Source organism: Stegodyphus dumicola, chromosome 1 (assembly GCF_044657685.1).
Source record: "Stegodyphus dumicola isolate Sdum_Otavi_A_Nest chromosome 1, ASM4465768v1".
In the NCBI taxonomy this organism is placed as follows: domain Eukaryota; kingdom Metazoa; phylum Arthropoda; class Arachnida; order Araneae; family Eresidae; genus Stegodyphus; species Stegodyphus dumicola.
In genome coordinates this window covers 255,508,275-255,524,892 of record NC_140768.1, presented here as the reverse complement: position 1 = coordinate 255,524,892, position 16,618 = coordinate 255,508,275, and the positions used below count along the sequence as shown (strand labels likewise).

General features: G+C 30.0%; 1 protein-coding gene across 2 annotated transcripts in view; it reads right to left on the bottom strand.

Moving 5' to 3' along the window:
* Positions 1-3,439: 3,439 nt before the first annotated feature.
* LOC118188111 (uncharacterized) overlaps positions 3,440-16,618 on the bottom strand; it is a 49,051-nt gene continuing 35,872 nt past the window's right edge. For both annotated transcript variants that reach the window (XM_035358469.2, XM_035358470.2), the window contains exon 8: positions 3,440-16,157. In XM_035358469.2, coding sequence (XP_035214360.1) covers positions 15,408-16,157 — 750 coding nt within the window. In that variant the 3' untranslated portion in view covers positions 3,440-15,407. The remainder of the gene's footprint in view (positions 16,158-16,618) is intronic.

The following is a 16,618-nucleotide window of genomic DNA, read 5'->3' as shown; positions in this document are numbered from 1 at the left end:
AAAAAAAAAAGGGGGGGCAGCAGTGCACATGCACAGGTAAAGTAGCTTTACATGGTCAAGTCAAAAACGGACAGTAAAAGATCATAATCGTGAAAAATTTCCAAACGTCCATAATCTTGGATATGGAATTTTTTAACAGCGGCAAGAACTAAACTGAATTTCAGGAATCCACTCTACAGTCGGATATGGAAAAAACTGGAAGAAGGAAGAACACAGGCACCGGTGATTGACCTGAAACATTTAATTACGGAATAAAAGGAAAAGCTGGAGAGTGTAAGTCAGTTTTCGGTTTTGTTCGATGTTCCACACTCAGATTGTGAGGCCTAGGACTGATACCGGTAACACGGCCCCCGTAAGAGCAAAGTTTTATCATTACGACAAAATAAAGGAACAAATTGCAGAACATAAATGTTAAAAGAAAATTAAAAAAAAAAAAAAAAATTCAATAATAAGAAGCCCTTATGGTGCTATTTAGACAAAAAAAATAATGTCTCATGGAATGTACTTAAAACTTGTCATTCCGAAGCTGCTTACTGAAAACTTAACAGTGTAACTAAATATCCTGTCCCTTCCCATAATTGAAGAGAATACTCATAAGATTAAATATCCGAAGTTCATAACTACTTTAGATTTAACATCACCGAAATTTTCAATTTGGCATTAGAAGGCGTTCCGAAAACTGCATTTATCACAAAGTCAGGTGTTTATGCCTTTCTAAAAACTCTGCTCGGCTTATGCGGAGCGCCCGCATATTTTCAAAGGGCTATAGAAATAATTTCGAGGCCAGTGCAAGGAAAAAGTGCATTCAACCATCTAGACGATTTAATAATTATTAGTGAACGATTGACGAACACTTTAAAGACTTATACGAAGTTCCCTTTAAAAAGGCTGATTGGCGTCTACAGAACTTCGTTATTTAGGATATAAGGTATCGGAAAAAGGTTATTGTGTCTGAAAACTCAAAAATAGCAGCTACAAAAACTACCTTCCGTCTAACACCGCAAAGAAGTTATTTTCATTCATAGGCATGTGGTCATATTATAGGACTTTCATTAAAGACTTAGCTAAAATAGCTGAGCCCTTGTTACAATTAAAAAGGAAAAAAACTCGATTCATTTGGCCAGCCAAACCAATACTAAATTCGAACAACTTAATCAAGCATTAATTCAAGCACCAGTTTCTTGAAAGCGATGAACATTTGGAAATTGCAAAGGATGCCTCCGATTACGCAGCGGGTGCCATTCTAAACCAGAAAGGTCAACCAACTGCATAGTTTAGTAAAACTTTCAATCCTACACAAAGAAATTATACTGCCATCGAGACCGAAACACTAGTGTTTTATTAGCAGCGCAGAAATTTAGAGTATATTTTGGCTAAGCTCTCGTTACAATTCATTTCGTTCATGCGGCTGTGGGTCAAGAGAGAATTTATCGCCAAAATTGTCTACATGGGCCCTTCAAGAATTCAACATACCCAATAAACATACTCATGGGAAAGAAAACGTGGTGGCCGATGCATTATCAAGAATAAAAATTGATTGAGGAAAGGAATACAATAAAATGTGGCATGCTTACACTACAAAAATTCTTGACTCGCGTGAAACTGTTGTGACAGAATAATAGATGGATTCCGAATTTAAATACATATATGCATACGTAAAAGATTCTGATCATTTTCAACACCAGGATATTACGACCATCAGAAACAGAGCTGCGGATTTTGAAGTTATTAACAGTCTCTTATTTTATGCAAAAACTCTTAATCAGACTTAAAGTCGGTTATCCCAGCGAGTTTAAGGTTAAGCTTCTTGCACGAATTGCATGATTCGCCGAAATATCAGGCCACTGTAGAATAAGAACAGTACAGCCAGTTCGCGAGGTGATATGTTTTCCACAATTTCAAAAAATTATAAATGCGTATGTCAGGTCGTGCCTTATTTGCCAACTAGTTCACAATGTTAACTATAGCCCGGCAGGGAATGTAAATAGTATAATGTAAATCCTTTTCCAACTGAATTAATCAAAATAGACTTTTAGGGCCCTACCCACGTAGTGAAGTCAATAAAAACAGATATTTATTCGTTATCGCAGATCATTTGTCTAAGTGGGTAGAAACAGTCCCCTAAGAACAGTCTCGGCTAAAATAGTTTCAGACGCTTTTCCTAAATAAATATTTTAAAATACAGGGCTTCGTTTAAAGTGATCTCGGATAATTGGAAAGAGTTTATTAATCATATATTTGAGGGACTATGCGCAGGACTATACAGCATTTAAAAATTGTGCCTTATCAGCCGCAGTCAAACAGCAGAGGAGTAAAAAAACTGCCATACGCGCTGGGATAGCTGTGTCAATAAGTTAGCTTTTGCTTTAAAGGTCGGTTAAACATGACACGACAGGGAAAACTCCAGCAGAATTATTGTTATGACGAAAACTAATTATTCCGCTGGATAATTTTTTTTTTTTTTTTTTTTTTTTTTCCAAGTACGAGCATCAGAATATCTAGTTCAAGTAAGAGCACTAGTATAATTCTAAATATTTTTTTATAAGTCTCTTCCTTTTGAAGGAGAAAGGTTATATCTGCCGGCCGGTTAGCAGGCCTGCCTGTACACTAATAAATAAATATATCACGTATATTTCACACCTAACAAAATTAAAGGCTGAATAGAAATCAGAACATAGATGAAATTGTTTCTCCAGTTAGATGGAATATTTTATGTATTTAAGAAAACAGATAACACAATGATTTCTTTTCCCAATAGAAAAACATTTAATAGGGATTAAATTATCTGAAAATTTATGCACTTAGTGAACAACAATTAAATTTACATTCTTGGTTAAAACAAACTAGCACGACATCTATAAATTTCATGATTATAAAATAGCGTTACAAATATGACATGCAAACTTTATAGTTATTTCTTAAATTATGGATATTAAATTCAAATCTCATTTCATTCTTACCATACAATAGTCAATTACTTACAATCTTATTTTAGATTCACTGTAGGAAAAAAAAAAAATGGATACATCCAAATGTAAAAAGTGAATAAAAAATGTGAACATTTTTAGTACATAACTTACATACAAAACGTAGAGTATACACCGTTTTCACGGCCGGAACGTGGCCTTTATTTTAGCAACTGTTGATCGCAGACCTATATTTCGAATTTCAAAAATGTTTTGGAAGACACAAACATTCATGTTTTGGCATTTTTTAATTTACAAGGATTAGTTTTATATAAGTTATCAGGTCAAACTTTTTATAAGGTCCCTAAACCTAAATTCAAGACAATTTTATACTCATTATGAAAAATAACATAAAAGCTCGACTTTCGTACTGCGAAAATTGACTATTTAAAATATTTAATTTCAAAATCTGTTTTACCTGATGTCATTTTGAACTTGGGTTGGTTGGGATCATTTTATCGACAGTTCGAATATTTAGTTTTTTTTTTTTTTTTTTTTTTTTTTTTTTTTCTGCCTGTGAAGGTATTGTTACTGAAGTTTTTTTTAATGGTAACCGAAATTAATGGGATATTAAAACAGTAATGTATTACATAGTGTTATACCGAATTTTTCTCAAATTGTTTTTTAGGTAAAATGGGATCGCTGTGTACATGGGGAGAACAATAATCTAGCATATTACGCATAATATTTAACGTACCATTTTGTTAATTTTACATTTGCATTATTGTATTACTTGTAAATTGTTCTTTTAATCAACTTTTCGCATTTAATTTTTTTTTAATATGTTGATAATATTTGCCGAGTTATGAAAAATAGTGGTGGTTTGGCAGGCTTTCTTAAAATTCCATTACCTTTTTAATTCCACTAAATGCAAGGGGACGATTTTGGCCCTAAAATACAATTTAAAGGGCCAAAATCGCTCCTTTACATTTAGTGGAATTAAAAATGTAATGGGCTATTAAATTAATGGAATTATTTTAATTTATATATTCGTATTTACTTCCATATTTACAAACAGCGTTCCACCGGGGTAATTTGTGAAATAATTAACTAAATAATGCTGAAAATACCATAGTACACGAATACCGTGATTCGAGGTTTATTTTATTCTCCTAAGTGCCATTCAGTGATATTCTTTTGTGCTTTACCAGTGCGTAACATTCTTGAATTTATAATTTTGTTACATCTGAAATGACAAAAGAACTTTCGCATAAGTGATTTAAATTTTCAAATGCTAAAATTACGTTATTAATATTCTTGTCAAGTTTTATTAATTTAGAATCCTAATTATGAAAAAAATCGCTATACTAGGAAATTTCATTATTTTTTTAATTATGCAAGTAATGTTACATGTTGCTAAGTACCAACACTGAAGCTTCCCAGTGTTTTCTAGCATATGACTTCAATAAGATCTCATTTTTCAAAAGAAATTATTACACTGATTAATAGTTTCACGGCGATCTATATTAAAATGGCGATTACTTACCCATTAACATCAAAAATCTCTAAACTCACATTTTATTTTTAGTTACGTACAAATATACACATTTCGGTTTTCAGTTTGCATAGGATCCCAGAATATTGTACGTATTTTTGTCGTACGCCATACTTTTTACATTTTATTTTTTGTAATGAGTATAAAATTTTCCTAAATATACGGTAAATAAATATAAGGACCGAGTGAACATACGAAGTGAAATTTCGTAATTTTTTCAAACTTGTTTTTTAATCTAAAAATGCCAAAACATAAAACTTTTCATCATTTAAAACATTTGCGTAATTAGAAATACAGTCAAAGTCGTTAATTCGGACACCCATAATCCGGAATGATCTATAATCCGGACTTCAAAGCTAAAAACTTTCTGCGCGTGCGCTGCGTTGGCACATGCGCACAGGCGTTTTACGCGTGCGCGTAAGACCTTGACTATTGCGCATATGCGTGTGCGCAAGTGCAGAATACGTTTTCGCCTGCGCGTTTAATGTATAACGGACGGTGTAAGCTAAAATTATCTAATTATCTATTTCAGTTAATGTTAATGATTGCGTTGTTCCTTAATCTTCGAATTGGATACCGCTTATTATTTTTTGCAGACTAAGAGCAATTTTATAAAAGTAAACTTGAACTTTCGATTATATCAAATAGAATTTCCGATGCTGGAACTTCCAAAGGATCTACAAAACGAAAGTATGTTTCGATGTCCTACAAACAAAAAGTGGAATTGCTGCAAAAAATGGATAAAGACATGAAGAATGTGACAGAGAGGTTAGTGAAAACGAAAAAATTTCGATTGACAAGTTAGTCGGTATTCTCGCCACAGCAATTAACGGGACTTGAACAGCGGAACTTTGTAACTGAACAAGAAATTATGTCTGTTTATAGAATTAAAGAGAAAGTATTATCACATAAAATGAAGCAACTTAAACAACTTACATTGAAAGAAATTATTAATAAACAAATAAATATTAAGCCGCTTTTTTTTTTTTTTTTTTTTTTTTTTTTTTTTTTTTTTTTTTGTAAATTTTGATACCCTTTAGATCATAATTGTTCTTTATTTCATAAATTACGGTTTCATATTTTTAATTTCAGAATTTCTGCATGTCATCTTACGAGATTTAAACTGATGATCTATAATCCGGAAAAATCGATAATTCGGAATCGCCGAAGTCCCGACGAGTCCGGATTAAAGACTTTTGATTGTATTACCAACTAGAAAGTACTACAAAAAACGATCGCGAAAATAAAGGCCGGGTACGGGCCCTCGGGCAAACAGTGTATATATAATTATTTTACAATAGTTTTATATTTGAAGCAGGAATAGCCAACCTTTTTGGGAAGAGTGCCACTATCTGGAAAAAAAAAAAAAAAAAAAGAGTTATGCTGCCACTTGCTACATACTAAAAAATCAGAAGCGTAGCTAGGGTTTTCAGCGCCCGGGGACAACTGAAGATTTTGCGCCCCTTTCTCTGTGCCAAGAACGGAAAGCATTTCATTCTAAAATTTCGTAACATCAATTTGGCGCCCCCTGAATGCTGCGCCCGGGGGCAGATGTCCCCCCTTACCCCACCCTAGCTACGCCACTGTAAAAAATACATAAAAAGGCGAAAAAATGCTTTTTGTAGGCTGATTATGGGATTTTTACGCAAATAGCACATTTTTTTATGCAAGTCTTGAGTACTGGACATTTAGAAAATATAATAAATAAAATAAACCTAAAGAGTAGAGTTTTCTTTTAATAAACATTTTTAAAGGTTTAGTCAGTCAGGTTATGTATAAAATAAAAATGAATGATTTGCAGCATTTAATTCTAAATAATTATTAAACAGTCAGTACTAAATGTGGATTTTCAGTATGATTTTTTTTTTTACCAACTCATCTATATTAGAATTAGTTCAAGATGTTAATCTCTAAGGATATTTCGATTTTGTTCATAATAGAAAACATTTTTACACAAACATATGTTGATCCAAACTTACAACAATATCCGACAGCCAAATCATATAAATTTCAAAAAAATTGCTTGTTGGAACAAATTTCCAAAATTCAGTATAATTTGGATCACTTGCAGTTGAAATAAATTCCTTATATTTACTTTTCAGTGTAGTATGCTGCTGTAGGTTGATAATTTCGATTTGAATTTCAGTAGGGTAACAACTAACATCTTGCAGAGAAATTGAATGATTATATTTATTCTAATATGTTTGTGTGTATATCTATTGTGGAGTTGATACAGACAATATTATTTTATTAAATCTCTTAATGTTTCAATAAATCTTCACATGCCACTGTCAAAACTCTGCCATGCCACACTGTGGCATGCGAGCTGTGGGTTGGCCATCCCTGGTTTAAAGGAACAGCTGAACACTGTAAACAATATTTTTTTTACACATTTCAAAATTTTAAACAAAATATGGTAATGTAATAAATTATTCATTAATCTTAATTATCAAATTTTTTGTAGTGAAATAAATAGTATTACATACATGAACACTTAAAAATATAAAAAAGAAAATCGTCATCTAATTCCTGCAAAACTAATAAAATAACTCAAACTGCAGTAGTTTGGTATTTAAGACTGATTTATCCATGACATGACAAATATTGTTTCATCAAGTATATCACATTCATTTCTAAAAATTAGAAACTATTTGAGATCCACAAGATCTACATGAGATATGGTTGAAGCATATGAAAAAATGCCACTTTTTTTTTAATGTCCAGGCTGTACAAAGAGTATAATTCTCTTTGTACTCAATGATACTATTGCAAAGGTCTTCATATAACGACACAAAAGGTGAAGATGCTAAATTAAAACAACAGTTAATAATCTAATAACATTTTTTACACGAGTAGATATAGAACTACTGAATACAACCCATAATTGTTTATCAAAATACTGATACTTCATTCAAAGATGCCTGATGGAAATGTCATTTGCCAGCCTACTATTATTGTAAAATTAAAGAAATTCAAGACACGCACAAGGTTTGTATACACAGATTGCATATTTAAAAATTGTCATAGATAGTGAAGTTCACCCAAAAGCTTTGTTTCACTATAATACATTATTAAGATCAAAAAGACATTATACAAAGTCTTTATAGAATAATATAAAAAAAGGTAAGCTGTCAAAATGTTTAAAATATGAGATCTATGAGATAAAAATGTCAATTAGCATTTCCCTCATATGATTTAAATTTGTCAATAATCTGTTTTAAAATATTAAAATGGCTATAACAATAACCATGACAGATTTGAAACAACATATGACAAATTTTATCTCTAAATTTTCAAGAAGTTTTCACAACTGAATAATATTCTGGTGCTACTTTGGTAGACGGCTGCACGGAATTTTGGCGATTTACGTTGGCGCGGTTTTTACAATCGTCGGCCATCTTGAAAAATGCTGTTTTTACGTATTTTACGCATAGTAAAGTATTCGAAACTTTAAAAAAAAATATCGTTAAAAATAATGAATTAATTTTTCGTTGAAAACGTCGTTTTTTTAAATAGTAGGCAAATGTAAATAAATACATTTACTATGAGTATAAAATAAGGTTAAATTATTACTTTCATATAGCAAAGAAATAGAATAAAAACACCAGAATAAAAACACCGCTATAAAAACATTGCGCCAACGTTTAATTGGATTAAAATATTACTTAAATTGAAGATCGAATTAAAAACATCATACTAACTTTAAAAAAATGAAAATATTATTTAAATTCAAATCCTTTACAATAAGTTTTATAGAATATAATTATTTAAAATTAAAACATATATGGCAATAAATATCTCGGCAATTTTTGAAAACAGTGTATTAATTTTTTCAATAAAAATTTAAGTATACAATTATAAAGTAAAAGAAAAATATGTACTTACATTTTTTGAGTATTTAACCTGTTGTATATTGATAAGTACCACAAAAAAAATCGGAATCATAATTTAGATATCAATGAAAAAATTTGAAAAATGCAATATACTTTAAAAAATATAATCTAAAGAAAAAATTTGAAAAATGTAATCTAGGGAATTCGAAGAGACGAATAATGAAATTTTAAAATGGCGCAGTAATGCACAAATATTCAGTAACCAGTCAGAGAGCTGATTACATCAGGAACAGAATTAAAATTATTTAAATAATCATACATAATAAAAACATTTAAAAATGCAAAATTAAATTGTATTTTAATATTTAACAGCCATAAATAATGTTTAAAACATTAGATTAAATTTATATATATTAAAAACAATTACTTTTAAAGTAATGTGACGTCATTCATTACATCATCCACAACATAAAATTCCATAAAATATCATAAATAAAATTTTTATTTCAAATAAAAATGCAAAATTAAATTGATTTTTAATATTTAGAAGCCATAAATAATATTTAAAACACAGAATTTATGCATAATAAAACGCATTATTTTTTTACTAAAATGACAACAAAGTGTCGGTTACCATAAATAGCTTGTCTAGCAATGAGTTTACCATAAGTCGTATCGCTCAAAAAAAAAAAAAAAAAAAGCCAAAATCCGTGCAACCATCTACCAAAGTAGCACCAATATTCTAGAGTCAAATAAAGATTAGCCACTTTTGATGTAGAAATAAAGAATTATAGGTTCCTGAAATCATTACTTGAACACATACGTAACGCATTCAAATTCTAGACCTAACTCAAATTTCTTTGGTTGTTTTACTCATGTTAATTCTTTAAAAAAAAAAAAAAAAAAAAAAAGGGAAAAAAAATTTTTTTCAGGTACATAAATTCTACTCTGAATGCTAAAAGTTAAAGAGAGTTAATTTCCATATTATCTTTAAATATTTCTTTATACTTTTTACACGCACATTTATTTAAACTGCATCATTTCCTGCATTTCATACTTATTGCACTTTTGGTTACTTCTCTTGAGAATGATAACAGAGAATTTTACGATTTGTGCTATTAAAAGTATCACAGAAAACTACCAGCTATATTATTCTAAATGAAGCAAAGCTTACTTGTAACTAGCTAAAATTTCGGAATCATGAATTGCTTTCTTACATGGGTAATATTTAACATATCACATATCATTCAAAATCAAACTGAATTCATTAAAACAAGAAGAAACACCAGTGAAAAGACAATATTAAGCACAAAAGGTTAAAACAATAAATTAAGCAAAACTAAACTACTTTACTAAAACAAAACACATAAACAATATACTTTCTTAATAGAAAATTCTAGTAATTTTCATACTGTGTACAGATAAGTGATCTCGAGGCTAAATTTAAAAAATAACACACTGCATGCGGGGAAACATGATTTTCGTTTTTTTGCAGTCTATCACTAGAGCACGGGTCACGTAAATGTACGTTTTTGGTAAATTTGTGCTGGAGACTTTGTATCGTATAAATAGGATGGACATCATACATGTGTATCAATTTATTGTGATTTTATGACAAACTCCCGCGAAATTCACGAAAAATGCTTGCTACGTGCGTTAAGTCTTCGGTGAAATATACCTGCATGCAATGTGATAATATAGCACAGCTACATTTATACACAACTGTATAGCATATTTAGGTTATGAAATTTAAATTACAAAGCACTGCTTTTAGTATAATAAGCAACCCCACATATCTTTTAAAAAGTTATTAATAATAATAAAAGAATATTTGGCTGTATAATTTATTTTCTTAATTTTTAATACACTTGAAAGAGAAACACACAAAAATTTAAACTAGGCAAATCAGAAACACCAATTTAGCACAGATTTTAAATACGATCATACACAGGTCACTCTTCTTTGGAAAGGGGCACTACAGCAAACTTCTTTTGCTTTCTTTCTCAATTTTAAACTTTTCAATACATTTTTTTAAATAAAGCCAATATAAAAATAACTACTAAATATGCATGAGGGAAAGGTTTAAAAAAGAGAGAGAACTCAATGTACCTTTTAAATGATCTCTTCAAAATTCAACAGCATTTTTAAATTAATCAAATCTCCTGATATCCAATAACTTTTCTATCCAACAGAATATCCATGACATGAATAATATTCATTTAAATGAAAAAAATTCAAGTAATTTCAATATAGTCCACAGCTATTAGATGATCTAAACACATACTAATAAGTCTCAGCAAAGTTTCCAAAACTAATATACATATTTAAAAACATTTCAATAATTTACAAATGATATCAAAATGAATATTTTGACATTTTTTACATTATTCAAATAGTTTCTATGCATAAGAAACCAATATTTCAAGTGAAAGATGATAAACTAATCATTAAAAAGTGGCACACGTTTTGATTAAAACAGTATATAAAATGCTTCTCTTTGCAAAATACAAAATCTCTGTAACATAGCTGCCAACCTTGAAGTATGAAAAACTGGGAATTTCTATGACATTTTCAAGATGCACAGCAGCACCATTTTGACAGAACTCCAGCTGACTTAAATTCACATTATAATGCATGAATCAGATTATTCAACTATTTATTATATGATTCAGATACAACATATATTACATCAGATATTTTCAATTTTATGATTTTTGAATCATTTCATTTTATAGACACTTTCCTCTATACTTTAAAATACTGAGACAATTCGAGTAGGAAAGGGAAGCTTTAATTTGCCAATGTATTTTTAAACACGTTGAAATTAAAGTGTACAACCTATTACACATGTTAAAAATAAAGTGTACAGCCTATTGCGTGGAAAAATTTAGTACCATATACTAATGTAAGAAAAAATTATTAACTGATTAAACATTGTTGGAATCTCCCTGCGCTTTTCTAAAAAGGTCTATTAATTTAATTAGAAAAATAATCCTGAAAATTCACTAGGGATGGGAGAGTAAAATTTGAAAATTTAATGTTTCATTTACTAAAAAACAGGAAATTCAATGACCAATTGAGAGATAAAATGAAAAAATCTGATGTGTGTACACCACATGACTTCCTTGTATGGAATATTAAATTATACGCATTTTTTCTTGCATTTCATTTAAACTTATTGAATTGAATTAAATCTGCTTTGTCAAGCGCATAAACCACAACAGAATAAATGCATTCTTTAAAATTCAATATATCTGTTTACCATAGCAACACTCTGGTGCTAGGTTCACTTAACAGCATTATATTTCGTTCATATTATAACTCAGAATGCACAAAATTTATATCATTTGAAGTATTATCTAATCGTTGCCACATGTTCTATTCAAGTACTATAATAAATCTAGAATGATGCATAAAAGAAATTAAGCAAACAAAACAAAAAAGAAACAGTTTTTCACAGACGGTTTAGTATTTCTCATTCAATTAATTCAGTTCTCACTTTGCAACAAGGCAAAAATACATAAAAACTCAAAATATCTATTATTAAAAATTACGAAGTAAATCTTAAACACTTATTTCCTCGAAAAAATTTCAGAAAGGATTAAGCATGATTTAATTTGTAATAATAAATGAAGGCATTATCTTCGTTGTTGCGAAGCTTAGTCTCGCTACATTGGCAACAAATCTACTATTCTGCTGTTTCAAATGTAAACAAATGTTATTTAAAAATTAGGCTAAACAGCTTTTAAGTTGTTGATAATTGTACAAATATTGCTTGCAGATATACTAAAGGCATTAAAACCTTAACCGGAAGATAAGAACAACATAATTCAATCATTTTTAAAGCAAAAAATGCACAATTTACAAACATATAACAGCAAAGAAACTGAGATCACTGAGCCGGATAGCAAAGTGGATATATATAAATATATTTATATACGCTTGGTGCGGCCGATTGCAACCAAAATACGAGGTGCACATCTACATCTTATAGCAGTCCTATATACATAATTTAAACGTTCTGAGGCTACTCGTTTTTGAGTTATGCGAGGTACATACAGATGCCACAAAATATTCTCTTCAGAACTCATTTTAAAGCAGTTTTATAATTTTTTTGGAGGAAAGGAGTCTTTTATTCTGTTCTTACGTACAGAAGTCATGCAAAAGCATCGTTAAATTGCATTCAATAGCGGTCAAAATGGATATTTTTGTTGAAATATGCTGACTGAAAATTTTCCTGATTAAAGTACTTCCTCTTTACTTCGTACAAGGAAGTAAAAAAGCAAGCTTTATGAGTGAAAGCAGGAGAGTTAGTAGCTATGCTATAACTTAACTTAGGTTAACTGAATATGGCAAAGCTTATGAGGGAAGGGATGCCGAACTATGGGGAGCTTTCTAGGGTAAAATGGCTCATACTCACATTACACATGGGTAAATCCATTAAAACCAATCATGTAGCTGGCCTGTTCACCTGGGACTGAACTCCCGACATTCAACAGCCTTAAACACTAGGCCACTATGCTACAGGATTAAAATACAATTTTCCATTTTATTGTTTGGCCTAAGATCACAAATAATCAGTCTAAAAGTTCATATATAAATAGGATTACAAGCATAGGTTAAAAGATCAAACATAAATAAGATTAAAAATAATTAAAATAGTCAAATGTTCACAACTTTATTCAGCATTTTGAAATTTCTTCTCACTATGAATGCACATAATCTCAAAAGTAATATGCCTTTCAGATAGAGCCATACATATTACATGATATGCACACATGCCACCAAAAGAACCGATTTCATTAGCATGCCCATACACAATACTCATGTGGAACCTAGCATGTTTGTGTTAATACCTTGTATAGCTCCCATGTGTTACAGTAGTTGGCCACCTAATGCAGCATATCGTCAAATTCTACTGTCATGCAGTGTGCAGATATAGCGTACTGTCATACAGCCTTACATGTTTGTTGGCATAGGTCGAACACATTGTTTGATGGTTGTGAAAGATGATAGCTCTGTCTTCCCATATGATTCTGCTCATGCTCAAATGAAAATAAATCTGATGATCTATGAGGCAAGACATCCCCAAACTATTGAGCAGTAACATCTGCATATCTGGTAAGTACTTGCACATAGTATTGCTAAAATACTTTACCTTGGACAGTAATCATAAAAGTGATTACGATGGGCCTAACCACCTTATTTGCAAATAGCTGGTCAGTTAGACTGCCCAGTTAAATTACTGTAGCACAGCAAAAGTTATAAGATGTAACATTTTATACCATAACATAACATGAAGGCCTTGCATTATGTTAAGATAGATGTGGAACCTGAAACTTTTTATTAAAGTCACTGTATGAGTATTCAACCATCACCAATGCCAACAAATGTACAAAAGTCATAAAATTATATTAGAAGAATGCAATTTTTTGTACTTAATACTTCCCTTCCCCAAATCAGTGTTTCGAAAAGTGATACGATTAGGCACTAAAATCACATTTTGAACATTACTTTTAACTACGTGTACAGTAGTATTTTCTGCAACGGATGATAAATTATTTAAGGCAGCTGTAAATTTTCACAATATATACAGGATTACTGGCAAACCACTAACTACATGCAATCACTAAACTTAATCAGTTTAAGTTAATCATCCAACTTAAGTTAATGTAAATTATGCACATATAAAACTTCTATTATTTTATTGCTTAATTATGTTAGTTTAAGAGAAAGAGATAAACAGTTATTGAGAATGTAAGTGTAGTTTCAGAAATACTTAAAGTTGGTTATTTAAATGACTTTTTTATATATACATAGTTTCAATAAATATTTTTATAATTTCTTATGTTATTCTGGTGATAGCATCACCAAAAGGAAAGTGACATATAAAACTAATGAGTATTCACCAAACTGTATTATGCTAATGCATATTTATGTTCATAGCTACTGTATAGAAGTGAATATGCTCTAATCATCCCATTTATGTAGTGTTTAGGTAAATAAGGAAATGTGCCATGAAATGGCGATGACCTAAAAAATGATAAAAGAAAAATAATGTATCCAAGAAATCTAACTAGCAACTTTGAATTTATTATTCATATCATATTCTTACTTTAATATAATATGCTTTTGCTCCTTGAAGAAAAGACCATGTCAGTTTTCCTATAAAATCCACAATGATCTAAGGTTGAATTTTGCTTTATTTTAACCCATAAATGACATTGTTATTTAACATAAGTATTTTTTGTAAACAAGTTTATGGATTTGAAATAACTCAGTCATTTTTTATACTGTCAATATCTGTTACTGTGAAAAACACAGATTTCCATAAAATGGAAAATGAGGAATTACAAAGCATCTTTCAATGAATACTAATTTAAACACTTTTACAAAGAGTAGGTATTAAGAAATATATTCTTAAAATTAGGCTAGGAAATATACAGAATTTCATAAATTCAAACTACTATGCTTCAACAGTGAGCAAATTACTACAAATCAATAAATTTTATGCTTATAGTTCCAAAGATATTCTTAAAAAGTAACGGTTTTCATTCAAATCGCTTTTTATCTACAATAATTTAGTAATAGAGATAAAATGCATAAAAAATAAAAATTATACATGATTAATTTAAATTTCATTTAAGCCTATTACTAAGTATTTTATTTAAACAAGCCATGATTTCAAAATTAGATACCATATTTTCATAAATACAGTGTTCAGATACATAATTTTAGTGATACCAGATTTTTTTTTTTTATAAACACATACTTACAAGTTCATAGTTAAATATAACATCACATTTACAAGAAGTCTATTGATTATTTATTTCTTCCAAAACCTTAATTTTTTTACAGAAATATGATTCTATTAACCATCTAATAAATTTCAAATAAGGAAAACCTTATTTTCTGCATACATAAATACCAAATAATATACAAAATTAGCCAATCCATAAACAAAACCTTTCACATAAAATTTACTTTTCCTCGAAATATGATATGTTCTCGACTTTTTAAAAATAATATATATACATATATACAAAATTAAATATTTATCACAAACTGTAGCACAAAAAGAAAAATCACAGATTTTGCTTTACAATTGCACCTTTATGAACTGTTTTGATTATCTTCACTTGTTGTCATCACTTCAGTACTGAAGCTCTCTGGATCATCAAATGGTTCTATGTGAGCTATAACTAAAGAATCTGAATTGCCTGAATGTAACTGGCTTCCTTCATTATCTTCTTGAAGTACACCACAATCTAAGGAAGAACTGCCAGTCACATCCTGTTCCACAAAATTTACATTGTCTAATTCTGCATTTTCTTGAACACTTTCATCATTCTGCTCAGTTGATGATGGAAGCACTAAAGCAGTTGTACCATCTTGCTGCTGAATAGCAAGATAATATGGTTCATTTTCATTTTCATGACCTGTGGGTAGCTGAATAGTAATGGTTTGCGTGCCATCAGCAGATGGTGAGAATGGTGGTATGTTTACAGTTACACCTGGAGGGAGATTTAGAGTACCTCCATCTTGACTCAATGCATTGAGGCAAGAACAAACTAACTGAGCTGCATTTAAATCTAAAATACCTTCCAGTTGTTGCATTGTGTTGTCTGACAGTTGCATTTGTATTGGAGACTGATCAGATACTGAAAGCGATTCTAGAGGCATTTCAGAATCTGATGTAATATTAGTTGAACTCTGTACAAGTGTTTCTGCTTGTCGTTTGTGGTCTGACATGTGATTCACATAATTTTCCTTACTTACTGATTTAAATGTGCAGATAGTACAAGAAAATAATCCTTCCATTCCTGGATGCTTATTTCTTAAATGAGTTTTATATGATATAGCCTATAAAATTAAGAATATTGTTAGTACTCTCTCCACATCAAAACAAAATAATAGAAAATCAAGAATAGAAATAATAATACACTCGAACTTCTTTGCAAACCATACAGAAAATAACAAAAATTCACTATAAAAAAATACCTGAAAAAGACAAGGAGTTAATCAAAATATTGAAGCATACTTTGCTGTCTACTATAAAACTTTTATTTTTTATTGTCTAGACATCAAATGAAAGGTTTATGACCAAAATGACTTTTAAATTTTTTTAATGTTATAATTTTTAAGTCTCTAAACTAGTTTTTTAAACTAGTAAATTTTTATTACCATACTGCATTAGCATCAAACTTTTCTTACTCTTACTGAGACAATATATTTTAATATTTGAACTGAAGTAGTTGCCCACTAATATGTAAATGTTGAGCTTTTATTGTTATCAATAAAAAATGCAAGCACTTCAACATCAA